General features: G+C 42.5%; 1 protein-coding gene across 9 annotated transcripts in view; it reads right to left on the bottom strand.

Moving 5' to 3' along the window:
* LOC126475450 (D-aspartate oxidase) overlaps window positions 1-13885 on the bottom strand; it is a 245700-nt gene that overhangs the window by 43097 nt on the left and 188718 nt on the right. For all 9 annotated transcript variants that reach the window (XM_050103316.1, XM_050103324.1, XM_050103319.1 and 6 more), the window contains exon 4: window positions 4075-4220. In XM_050103316.1, coding sequence (XP_049959273.1) covers window positions 4075-4220 — 146 coding nt within the window. The remainder of the gene's footprint in view (window positions 1-4074; window positions 4221-13885) is intronic.

The raw sequence follows: 13885 nt of genomic DNA, 5'->3' as shown, positions 1-13885 counted from the left end.
TCAGTTGTGACAAGTCTCATATTGTGAAGCTTTAGGCCACAAAAACGAGGGAGTGGGAGAGAGGGAGAGGGAGCAGAAGTGAGGGAGAGGGAAGGGAGCAGGGGGAGACGTGGTGAGGAAGGAGAGGGGGAGAGGGAAGGGAGGGGGAGCAAGGGTGAATATAGGGGCAGGGAGGAGGGGGGAAGGAGGTTTGGGGGAGAGGGGCGAAGGAGAAGAGGGAGTTGGAGGGACAGGGGGAAAGGGGGAGGAGGAAGGGAGAGAGGGAGGTTGGGGAAGGGGGAGGAGGAAGGGGGAGAGGTAGGTTGGGGCAGGGTGAGAATGGGTTGAGAGGGGTGATTGGTTGGTTAGTTGGTTTAAAATAGGGGGGGGGGGGGGGAGGGACCAAACTACGAGGTCATCGGTCCCTTGTTACTAATAAAACAATGCCGCAAGTGTGAGAATAAAACAGACGAGACATATAACACAAAATGGACAGAAAGGAAAAACCACAAGAATGAAAGAAAGGCAACAAACACTAAAAGGAACAACAGAGAGACACTAGAAACAGAAGAGAGTAAAACAAGAAATCAGACTACAGTGGCTGGCCGACCATGACAATAAAAAGGTTCAAATGGCTCTAAGCATTATGGGACTTAACATCTGAGGTCATCAGTCCGATAGACTTAGAACTACTTAAACCTAACTAACCTAAGGACATCACACATATCCATGCCCGAGGCAGGATTCGAACCTGTGACTGTAGCAGCTGCACGGTGAATAAAGAGGAAAAGCCAGCCACTCTGCAACACATTAAACCCTCCACCCTAAAAGCACTATGGTGGAAGACACAGAGGGACAAAGGACATGAGCTAAAACTTAGATCAAATGATAAAACCCACCTTCACAAATAAAACGTAAAACTAAATCAGCCAATGAGGCGTTGTTAGGTAAAAATGAGCGACAACAAGTCTGGTACCCCAAGATTTCATCGCTGGGCAGTCAAAGTGGGACAGTGTACTCCATTGTGTCTGAGGGTTTGGCAAGATCTAGGTCCTCAGTGGACACCAGAATCTCCACCCCCATTCTCAGACGCAGAGCTTGTAGGTAGCGGCGGTGTGGGTGCCACTGCAATTTCTTTGGTCTTAGGGTCTTCTTTTGGATTTCTCTCACTGCTCCTTGGGTTTCCCTGGCTGGGAGGACTTCACTAGCTCAGTCTCCGGTGGCTGAGGATGAGCGTGAAGCGCTATGACCAGCTGCTTTTGAGCTCCTGGGAAGGGAGTAACCCAAGGGACCCCTTCCTAGCAAGAGAAGCCGAAGAAGACTTACACTTCTCCAGCTTAGAAGTGGGCGATGGGTGTCCCCGATGGTCGGGGGAGGGGGGGGAATGCTCCCTACCATCGAGGGGGCAGGTGTATTCTTCCAGCTCTGGGACGTGATGGGGTTGGCAGAGCTGATGGTGCGAGAACTGTTGTAGCAGCGGTGTAAGACGATGTCATGCATACAGGATGCAGGTGTTCAAATTTTCTCTTAGCCTCAGTGTAGGTCAGTTGGGTCTTATACTTCATGATTTTCCTTTCTTTCTGGAGAAACCTGCAGTCTGACGAGCAGGGTGAATAGTGCTCTCCACAGCTGACACAGATGGGAGGCAGGGCACATGGAGTATTGGGATGTGATGGACATCCACAATCTCGACATGTGACGCTGGAAGCACAGTGGGTAGACATATGGCCGAACTTCCAGCACTTAAAGCACTGCATCGGGGGAGGGATATAAGGCTTTACATTACAGCGGTAGACTATCACCTGGACCTCCTCAGGCAATGTAACACCCTCGAAGGCCAGGATGAAGGCACTGGTGGCAACATGGTTATCTTTGGGACCCCGGTGGACATGGCGGACAAAATGTACACCTTGCTGCTCTAAATTGGCCCGCAGCTCATTGTCAGACTGCAAAAGAAGGTCCCTGTTAAAAATGAAACACTGGACCATATTTAAGATCTTATGGGGCGTGATGGTTACAGAAACATCCCCCAGCTTGTCACAAGCGAGTAATGTCTGTGACTGGGCAGAGGATGCTGCTCTGATCAAGACTGACCCAGATCTCATTTTGGACAATCCCTCCATCTCCCCAAACTTGTCGTCTATATGCTAAACAAAAACTTGAGGCTTCATCATCATGAAAAATTCCCCATCAGCTCTCTAAAATACAAGGTACCAGGATGAATAAGATCCACTGTCATCCTTAGCCTGAGGTTCCTCCCACAGTGTGGCCAGGGAGGGGAACAATTTGGGGCCGTACTTCTGTGCGTTGAATTGAGCTCGTGAACGCTTAAGGACTGCTGGTGTTTCACCACCAGCAAGAGATGATGGACTACGCTTCATCACATGTCATCCGCCCTTATGCCACCCACTCTGACCAGGGGCCCTCTCCACGGGCGCCACCCAGCCGCAGCAAAGGCCATCTGGCAGGAGTCCTGATGTCCCAGGGGGACAGGCATCTACCCCTTGGCATACATGGGTAGTCAATGGCACAGGCATCAGCAGAGTGATCCCTGTGCGGTCAGGGGGCTACAACCAAAAGAATACATGGCAGCCCCACCACAACGGACTGGCTAACGTGCTGGATATCAGGTGCAAAGACGTCCATGGTCATCATCGACGCAGAGCGCGACACTGCATAATGCATGGTGGAAAACACATTCAGGAAGATGTCCTCACCCAAGAGATGGTGAATGAGCAAGACTGAAATGCGATTATGAGAAAGTGGGCTAAAGATCTCAATGCACGATGAACACGATGCACCAATAAGGCACCATTCCCCAATTGACTCGCTCTTTGGGAAAATTTTGAAGAATAGAGGTCAAACCCTACAGGGGACTATCACATGAAGGCCGAAATTTGTGAAAATCTTTGTGCAGTTTGAGGTGGGGACGTTTTGCGGTGGGAGGGGAGGGGGCACGGTGGGGGAAGGAGTCGCAGTGGGGGGGGGGGGGGGGGAGGCATCACAGTGGCGGGGTAGTTGTCGCAGTTGGGGGGGGGGGGAAGGCGTCGCAGTTGGGGGGGGGGGGGGAAGGCGTCGCAGTGGGGGGGAGGCGTCGCAGTGGGGGGGGAGGCGTCGCAGTGGGTGGGGGGGGAGGCGTCGCAGTGGGTGGGGGGGGAGGCGTCGCAGTGGGGGGGGGGGGGTGGCGTCGCAGTGGGGGGGTGGCGTCGCAGTGGGGGGGTGGCGTCGCAGTGGGGGGGTGGCGTCGCAGTGGGGGGGTGGCGTCGCAGTGGGGGGGTGGCGTCGCAGTGGGGGGGGGGGTGGCGTCGGCAGTGGGGGGGGGTGGCGTCGCAGTGGGGGGGGGTGGCGTCGCAGTGGGGGGGGGTGGCGTCGCAGTGGGGGGGGGTGGCGTCGCAGTGGGGGGGTGGCGTCGCAGTGGGGGGGTGGCGTCGCAGTGGGGGGGTGGCGTCGCAGTGGGGGGGGGTGGCGTCGCAGTGGGGGGGGTGGCGTCGCAGTGTGGGGGGGTGGCGTCGCAGTGGGGGGGTGGCGTCGCAGTGGGGGGGTGGCGTCGCAGTGGGGGGGTGGCGTCGCAGTGGGGGGGGTGGCGTCGCAGTGGGGGGGTGGCGTCGCAGTGGGTGGGAGGGTCACAGCGGTGGGAGGGGGAGCAGTGGGAGGAGGGTGAGCAGTGGGGGGAGGTTAAGTAAGCTGCACATACACTCCTGGTAGTTAACAGGCAACTGCTATCACTGGCCTATGTACCTTGGATGACCAAATATATATAAAAACAAAGATGCTGGCAGGTCGATAGACACACACAAACATACACACAAAATTCAAGCTTTCGCAACAAACGGTTGCTTCATCAGGAAAGAGGGAAGGAGAGGGAAAGACGAAAGGATGTGGGTTTTAAGGGAGAGGGTAAGGAGTCATTCCAATCCCGGGAGTGGAAAGACTTACCTTAGCGGGAAAAAAGGACAGGTATACACTCACGCACACACACACACATATCCATTCGCACATACACAGACACAAGCAAAAAAGGAAAAGATCTTGCAGTTGACTTAACCACAGTATTACACAACTAAAGATATAACACACAATATCTACAGAAATTACCTGTGCATTCCCCAAGGCAAGAACTTTCGACACTCCGTCACAAGGGTTGTGTAAAAGGTTCCATATTTCCAGTTTCCTGGGTACAAAGAGAGTTCTTCTTCTGTTGCTCTTCTGAATAGAGGCAAAAGTTTTTCCAGGTAGTGGTTCTGAAAGCATAATACTTTTGAAAGTAAAAATAAATAGGGTTTTTCTTCAGCATACATTACTACACAGTATACAAACTGGTTGGTCACATGAGTGCAGAGTCAAATTATGTCTAACTTTCAATCTGTAACAGTGAAGTGGCGATACTGAGAGCAAGTATCTTCACAGTCAATTTGTTAAAGTAGGCTACAATGTCCCTGCCCTCATGCTGAGCAAGGAATACTATCAAAAAGTTTCAACTTTACAGTCTTTAAAAACAACATGTGCCACATGCTTTGTACTTCTTTGTCCTTCAAAAACAACTGTTTAATCTTCTTATTGTACTCAAAAATCCTCTTTGCTTGAAAATTCATTGGTTTTATATTGTTATTTGCATAAGATGTATAGGTAGTTCCTGACCACAAAGAAGTTTCCAGAATGAGATTTTCACTCTGCATCACAGTGGCACTGATCTGAAACTTCCTGGCATATCAAAACTCCGTGCCAGACTGAGAGTCGAACTCAGGACCTTTTCCTTCCATGAGACAGCACTTTACTGACTGAGCTGCCCAAGCATGACCTCACAACCCATCCTCTCAGTTCTACTTCCACCAGTACCTCATCTCCTACCTTCTAACCTTCACAGAAGACTAGCATTCCAGGAGTGCTGGTATTACAAGTTTTGCAGGAGATGTTCTGCGAAGTTTGAAGGTAAGAGATGAGGTTCTGGCACAAGTAAAGCTGTGAGGATGGTTCGTGACTCGTGCATGTGTAGTTCAGTTGGTAAAGCACTTTTCCACAAAAGACGAAGGTTCTTGAGTTCGAGTCATGGCCCAGTAAATAGTTTTCATCCACCAGGAAGCTTCACAAAGAAGTTGTACCACCACCTTCACCCTAATGTTTGACAATCCAAACGTCTGGAGAGAGGTGTGTCAGCATTTTCCTGATGGAATTTCCACAAAGTCTGTCCTAGGTTTTTCAACACCAGTAGCTCCACAGACTTTTGGATTTTGAACATGGATTCCTCGTTGTAAACTTCAATGGACACACCATGTCTGCAAAACTGGAATTTGTAACCTCACAATTGCTTTTACATCTCATCAGCAGGCAATTTTTTCATTTGCTGGTTGGATACGGAGCATTTACAGAGCTCATGAGATACTGTGAGTTTCAGCTTTACACATGCCCACACATTTATCCTCATTAACATCCAACCATCTACCACTAGGACATTGTCCTTGCCATCTCTTACAGTAATGAGTCCAACAGAGAGTTTATTTATTTCTTCTTTAGCCAATTACCTTTACTAAGCACCTGGACCATCTCCTTCTGAAATCACTATCAACTTCGGTTATTTCTGACATGCTTTCTTCAACTGTTCATTGAGCATTTCTAAATGTTTTTTCCTTACTATTTAAGATTCATGTCTTAGTCATAGTTTGACCTGGCAGTACACATGCATTAGATATATTTTATGTTGTTGGGAAAATTGTGAATTTCCTAATGAACAGATCATAAACTTTTCCCAATGAACTTCCAGATATTGTTTAATGCCCCTATTTCTGTTTCTGAGCCAATCTGCTAATCATTTGCAGTTGCCCTCATCAGCTGGTTCAAGTTATAACTAATCTTTTCTGATTTACTGTCAGCATATTGACAATACTTAATTTTAGTTTTTTTGGAGTTAATTTTCAGGCCTATTATAATAATTCTTATATTTTTTCTTCTCCATTCTTTTATTAAATTGTTCTGAATTTGAAGCAATTAAAACAATGTTATTCACAATTTAAAGGGGTACAGGTACGTTGATCCAGTTATGGTGATGCAGATAAAATGGAAGGAAGAAGATGGGTCTGACGTCCCACTAATGATAAGGTCATTAGAGCAAACTTGGACTGAGGGAGGATACATTTTGCACCCTTTCAAATGAACCTTCTCAGCATTTGCCTCTAGCAATTTAGGGAAATCTTGTAAAATCAAAATCTGGTTGACCGAATGGGGGATTTGCACTACATTCCTCCTGAATATGAGTCCAGTGCATTATCACTACGGTACACCTCAGATAATAAGAATCACTTACACGAAATGTTTCTTCAACTCACTTCAGTAATTCTGAAGTAATTTGCACAAATAAAGTATAATCTCCCCCCCCCCCCCCCCGATGCAGTTATTATGGATTTTAGTAACACACTTGTATAGTACTGAAAACAATTTAAAGAGGTCCACAACCTACATCTCGTCACATCTACTGTTCCCATTCTTGTCAATTTGTTTAGCAACATTGTTGTTTGAAATATTATTTGTTGTCTTCTTATGCAAACAGTCTCTGAATAATTCTGCAAGTTTTATTTCCACTACAAACCTCTATTATGTTATTTCTGTTGCAAACACCCCCCCCCCCCCCCTCTCCATGTGTCAACTGTTGGCGGGAAAGGCTTCCTTCATTCAGACAATCAATTACTTATGTTTTTGTTCCATCAGCTGACCTATATTTGAACACCTTAAGGTTTGTCTCCCTGTTGACTGTAGCAATGCTTTCCAGCATCCTCATGGGATACCAGGCCCCAATCTACTTCAGGGCCCCTGACCGACATCTAGGAAGATTTCAACCTCGGTTCCAGTCAAAATAGGGGACAGCAAGACTGGTACCTGTACATTTTTGAGATAGTGATCACTTCAGAAGACATCACCTGATGAAGTGATCACTTTCTCAAAAATCTACAGATAACCAATCTTTGAATGCTGGCCCCTATTTTGACAGGAAGTGAGGTGGGAATCTTCCTACACGTCGGTGAGGGGGCCTGAAATATATCATCGAAACTGGTGCCCAATAAAATAACAATCTGTATATTTAGGTGACTGAAAGTTGTTGGTTTGACACGCTGTACTGAACATCTGAGATGCCGAACCATCTCTGAAAAGATGGACGCTACTCTCACTAACATCTTCATCAACATATCCCTGCAACCATGCACAGCAGTTATAAAATTACTTACAATTACAAGCACACAACTTCACAATATATGTTTTGGAATCATTTCCACATTATTTATGTTGCCTGTAGGACAGATTTTTAATCCCTCCCCCTCCCCAAAGAAAAAGAGAAAAAAATTAACTGTTTCAATCGGGCAGGGCTTATTATTTTCAGATTTAAAGAGTTTAATTCCTCATTAAATGTCACAATGCATATTCTGTAGAAAATTCACTGTCTTAACTTGGCTCACTTAAAGTGTCAGCCTTATGGATCCACCCTCTCTTTTTAAACTCTACCGTAAAGGATCTGAGTAGGTTTATGCTCTCCTAAAACAAATCTTTTAGTCAATGACCTCATCACTTTCCAGAAACCAAAATACTTGACAAAACATATTCTAAAGCTTTTCTGTTAATGTCTGCCATGTAGAGGGTAGAAATTAATGCTGTAGAGTACCAGCTCTAAAAAAATGCGACAGATGCTAAGTGATACATTTAATAAACATAATGCAGCCATATGAAGGTGAACTGGCTGTTCAAAGCAGGTAATGGCAATAAAAAAACAAAGTGGTCGCTTGTCTGCCTGTATGCAGTTTGTGTTGTAGCTTGGGTTTCTGCTTTTGTAAAAGAGTGTTAGCACTGACCAAAAGGCACCAGGACACATTTTTATTCTTGTTCTTTGTAGTTCATACTTTTAATAGTGAAATTTTACAATGTTTATAGTGTCACAGTTGTGTACAGTACAGGGAGCACAAGAAGGTCCCTGACACCTTGCAGAACCGTTGCCTGCTTTCAACTGTGAAGCACTAATGGCTGCAAGTGAAAACAGTAGCCATCTGCAGAGACGTGACAATGCTGAATCTACACCATAGAGATATTTATAAAATTGCATTACATTACTGGTTGAGGTTGGCCCATAAAGCAGCCGCACAACTGTGGAGGATCAACTTAACGCCAACTCAACTACAGTTTGTTCCCTGTGTTATTGTATAGTTGTCAGTAACAGAAGACGTGGAAATGACATTTATGCAGGGGAGAATCGGCCACTGCCCATCAGCAACTAGAGACAACCTTGTGGAGAACAACAGGTTTCGAGCTGCTGCCCTCAACTGTAGCAGTATTCGGACATCACATCAACAGGGCTCCACGATGTCACTATTCTGCCAAAGTGAATGATCTGACCAGTTCATCCTCTCAGCTAAAAGTAAATTTTATGAACCATCTGACAAAAACATTAGATTATTTGGTCTTCTGTACAGTCAGTAAATAGATAAAATTCGTAGACACAGTCAATCAATGACTATGATGACAGTACTGATTTTGGTCTTCCAAAATTATACACTGAGGAAGATCTTATCACAAGTTCTTCTTTGATTACTACTCAAACACCAAATTGACATATCTTTTACTCACAAATGTCTTGGTCATATTTGGTGGATAAATTTGTTAACTGGTATTGACTGTAATAAGTCGTCATTATAACTAAAAATCCAGTATCTTGTAACAGAAATAACATATCTAGGTGTCATCAAGCAATCATTCAGGCAATTTAAAATTTGAGGCAACCAGAATAAGTGCATCATGATGCCTTTGTATTTGGATTTTTAGTTATGATGATAACTCATCAGAGTCAGTATCTGTTAACTGTGATATATCTGCCAAATGTGATCAAGACACTTGCAAATAAAAGAGTATATTTCAAATAAATTGTGTGCTTCTATTTAATTGAAATCGACATATACTGTCACATATGAGAGTGTAACAGATTGGAAAAAGACAGAGATAATTTCTGTTTTTGAGATGGATCATCAAACAGATGTGCATAACAATGGACCTATGTACCTGATGGTGCTCTGTTGTAAAATTATGGAACACATTTTATGCTCACATATTATTTTCCCTATTGTTGATAAATTACTGGTAACAGCCAAAACTATGAAATATCTCAAGAAATGCGTCCAAAGCAAATTTAGAATGAAATGATCAAATAAATCAATCAATACAATGGATATGCAGCACACTTCTTGAATCCTTTCATTATAGATTCACTTGAGATTCTGTTCCATAAATTAAGGAGCCACTGGTATAGCACAGATATTGAGGGTTTCTATAACTTGACTGCCCGAGTGACACACAATCCCCATGAAGAAGCAACTCATTATAAAGTTGTCAGAGGTGAGACTTAAAAGGTCTATCACATACACATTCTGCATTGCTTTTCGATATCCGATCCTTATCTTCCTGGGTAGGTGTCCCCTGAAAGTATCCAGTGCCAAGATTTGTCTTTTGGCTGGTACTCTGTTCCAAACAACCTTGCACTAATTTAGCACTACGTCATTTGTAATCCACACTTTTCTTGACGTCTGGAGGTAAACCTGCAGACAGTTTCCCCTTTTGTATGATTTCCCTAGTAAGAATCATATAGGGGGGCAGCTTCCTCAGTCTCATTCCATCTACTATCGTTCCCAGGATTACTGTGTAGTGGGCCTTCTCGTCACTATTCACATCATTGCCCTTCCATGTTGACAGTATCACTTGAAGGTGTATCAAAATAAACAGATGTCTGAGCAACACTAATCATGTGGCCTAGTACAGTGGTCAGCAAACTCATTAGTCAAGAGAGTCAAATATCAGCAGTACAATGACTGAACTTAAAGAGAGCCACATTTTTTAAACTTACACTATATACACAGGTACACTGTTATTAACTTAATTAGGAAACTTCTAAGCTGGCCTTTGGCAGAAATGTCCTCAATTTGATTGAGGTACTTCAAAGAGGTCAACACCTACTAACTCCCCTACCCAAACTGGTCTTGTTTACTTGTTTCATCTCTATGACTGGTTGTTCATCCTCTCTGCATGTCCAAACCATCTCAACACTACATCATCTCACTCCTCAAAGCTCCCTAAAATTAACTTAATAAACTTCAAGTAAACTTTTAAGCCTTGGCTACACTATAGGACTGTTGAATAAAACTTGATACCATACTTAATAAATATAGTATTCATAAAATTAGTTCATGAAAATTACCGACAAACACTAATGTGAACAATGGTCTGGTTACATCTCTCTGGGAGGCTTGGGTAAGTCAAGACTGTATGTTGTTTTTAATGTCAGGCACATTTCCAGATTCTCATCAGTATGACAAATTCTCAATATACCCACGAAAAGATTTATGGTTGTAAATGACTGTTCACATGAATATATAGCATAGCAAACATTAGTTTTTTTCTGCTGATTACGTGACTCAGGAATACTATTTCAGATGTTAAAAACCAACACACCTTTCTTTTCCAGGTCTTTCAAAGCTGACCACTTATGCTGTGAACTAAGCTCATTTTTGTTTTTCTCCAATATTTCTATATTAGCACAAATTGAACTGTTGAGATCTGCAATTCCTTGCCCCCCCCCCCCCCCCCCCCAAATACAGTAATTGCATTTGAAGTATCAGTGTCTGTATTAAAGGAAGAAAAATTTAATTCCATTACAGAAGCATTAAGAAATTTTTTTAACAAACACTAACAACATTTTGCTGTTTCTGAATTCCTGAAACCTGTTAAGAAAACTATCCTTTTAAATATAAGTGGAATTTTGAAATAGCAAATGTCAATATCAGAATTATTTTCTTGCCGATTTTTCAGTAAGTTTGCAAAGTGAATAAAAGCTTCTCTTTCAAGAGCTTGAGAGAAAAAAGAGAATTTGTTTCCCTCTTGTAACTTTGAAAAAACTGTTTACTTTCCTCTGAAGCTTACATTTAAGGTGGCTTTGGATTGATGTAACACCCACCACGAATAAAATTTTTGGATCCACTGACTATCTGTTAGTTCTGGACAGTGAACACCCTCTCAAGGAGAAATGCTTTAATTTCTGTTAATAAGAATATAAAACGTTCCAAAGCATTTATTCTTGATAACCAATGTACACCATTACGTAGAGCTCTTTGTCTGTTGAGTGGCAATAATCCTAAAAGTTCTTCTTTGTGACTTGTAGATGAAATGAATCATACAAAAAGGTAAACCTTTGCACTGTATCATTTTGTCACAAGATGCTTCAACTGCTAGTGATGAAGCTGAAACCCATTTAAGATCTTCAATTTACTGGTTGGCTACATTGGAAGACATTTTGACTGTTTTATCTTTCACTGTTGTAGCAGGAACTGGTAAATCTTTCATTTTTTAGAATATCTGCTTTGTTATTAAATTCCGAAACAGCTATTCAGATGCACTTAGAGGGTGCACTGAAAAGTAATGCCTCTGAATTTTTTATGTTAAAGCTCTTTAAATATAACAAACTTTTTTTTAACATTCTACATCTTTATCCTTCATGTCCACACATTAATTTCTCAACATTATCACCCTGGCTATAGATACATTTCTCCCAACAACAGATAAGTTTGTTGATACCATCACTGTAGAGTGTTTGACTTTGTTGTTAGAGCCGCAACCTCACTCTGCTTGCACTGATTCATCACTATTGAAGTAAAGTCCTCGAACATTTTCTCTAAGTTCTGGAAACCGATTAATCTTGGACAAGCCAAGTCAGGACTATATGGAGGATGCCCTCTATTGGCAGAGGGTTGCAAATATGCAGACATGAAGAATAAATATTTAGAATATTAATAACATTTGTTTTATTTAAATAGCTTAAAGAGTTTTCATGTAAAAAATTTGGAGTCATTTCTTTTCAGCACACCCATGTAAACCAACTTTTTATATATTCACCGTCTATATGTGGTTTCCCTCTCTTAGCAGTCTCTTGACTAACTAAAACACTGTTGAAGTATTGCATGCAGTAATTAAATACAGAACTTTATTTTTCTTGTCTCATCTGAAGTTCATCAACTGCTTTCTTCACTGCTTCACCAATTGGATATTTTGTACTAAATGACACATTTAGTTGCAAAGTGTCCTTCCATACACTTTCAATGTTAGGAGCCATTTATTCCTAACAATAAATAAGACAGGTCAGAAGGCCACTAAACTTTCGAATAAACCTTCAGTCCGTTCAACTTTAAATGCATGGCATTAATCTTCCATTTTTCTCTGCTTCTTTTTTGTAGCCATGTTAAACAGGGTGACCAAAAATTTTCATTTTATAATAATAAAGTCACCAACAAAAAATTACTACAATTCTTAAACTGATGACAAACATACCTGTACAATTTGTAGCTGACTGGAAACATGCAGGTCACTTTATGCTTCGAGTAGGAGCTTTTGTTGCCCACACACAGTTTACAGATGCAACTAGCATTAACCACTGCACAACAAGGGTGCTGATTGACTGGCTCGCTCACCACAACTCGTGCTTGAATCTTGAGTGCCTTCCACATGCGTGCAGCCTGACCGAATTTTTCTGACATATTACAAGTGCTCCATATGTGCCCCCCCCCCCCCCCCCCTCCCAATTGGTTTTGTAGGTATGCACTGTTAACAAGAGCTTGCATTTCTGGTATAACCCACACATATATATAAAAATCCCATCATAACCGATACATCAGTTTCTCAATTTCCTGTTTAAGAATTCACGAATATCATGATGGAAGTAAGGTGGAGCACCATACTTTTGATAGATGAAGTCCACATTGTCAGTCTCCAGTTGTGGCATGAGCCAATTTTCTAACATGTCCAGATACACGTGTTCTACAACGGTCTTTTTGCACAAGAAAAAGGGTCTGTAAACTTTAAGCCATGAGATTGCACGGAATACATTAACTTTGATTAATCTCAAATGTTCTGCATGATAGCATGGGGATTTGCCTCCAGATTTGCACAATGTGCCTCTTCACTGTGCTGTTCACAAAAAAAATGTTGCCTCTTCATTGAGGATGAGTTTCTCACAAAAGCCATCCTTTGTCTTAAGCTATTGCAAATGTGCCAAAAATTTAAAGTGTGAGACTTTGATGTCGGGAGTCAGGGCTTGTAGCAATTGCAAGTGGTGGTAGTTAATATGCCAACAAATCTGGAGATGATGAAGAGATTGAAGAAATGTACAATGACGTAAAAGAAATTATTCAGATATGAAGGGAGACAAAAATTTAATTCTGATGGGGGACTGGAATTTGATAGTTAGAAAAAGGAAGAGAAGGAAAAATTGTAGGTGAATATGGACTGGAGGAAAGGAATGGAAGAGGAAGCTGCCTGGTAGATTTTTAACACAGCACAATTTAATCATCACTAACACTTGGTTTAAGAATTGTGAAAGAGGTCTGGAGAACCTGGAAGGTTTCAAACTGATTATATGATAGTAAGACAGAGATTTTGGAACCAGATTTTATACTGTACGATATTTCCAGGGGCAGATGTAGACTCCGAACATAATTTACTGTTTATGAACTGTAGAATAAAACTGAAGAACTTACAACGAGGTGGGGAATTAAGGAGAAGGGACTTAGTTAAGAAGAAAGAATGAGAGGTTGTTCACAGTTTCAAATGCACCATTGGGTAATGACTAACTGAAACTTAAGAAAGGAATACTGTAGAAGATGAATAGGTAGCACTGAGAGATGAAATAGTGAAGGCAGCACAGGATCAAATAAGTAAAAAAGACAAGGCCTAGCAGAGACCCTTGGATAACACAGGCACTATTGAATTTAACTGATGGAAGGAGAAAATATAAAGCTAAAGTAAAGGAAGCAGGCGAAAGGGAATACAAATGTCTAAAAAATGAGACTGACAGGAAGTGCAAAATGGCTAAGCAGAAAGGGGTAGAGGACAAATG

The sequence above is a fragment of the Schistocerca serialis genome, chromosome 4 (assembly GCF_023864345.2).
Source record: "Schistocerca serialis cubense isolate TAMUIC-IGC-003099 chromosome 4, iqSchSeri2.2, whole genome shotgun sequence".
Taxonomy (NCBI): domain Eukaryota; kingdom Metazoa; phylum Arthropoda; class Insecta; order Orthoptera; family Acrididae; genus Schistocerca; species Schistocerca serialis.
This window is presented reverse-complemented; position numbering and strand designations above follow the sequence as displayed.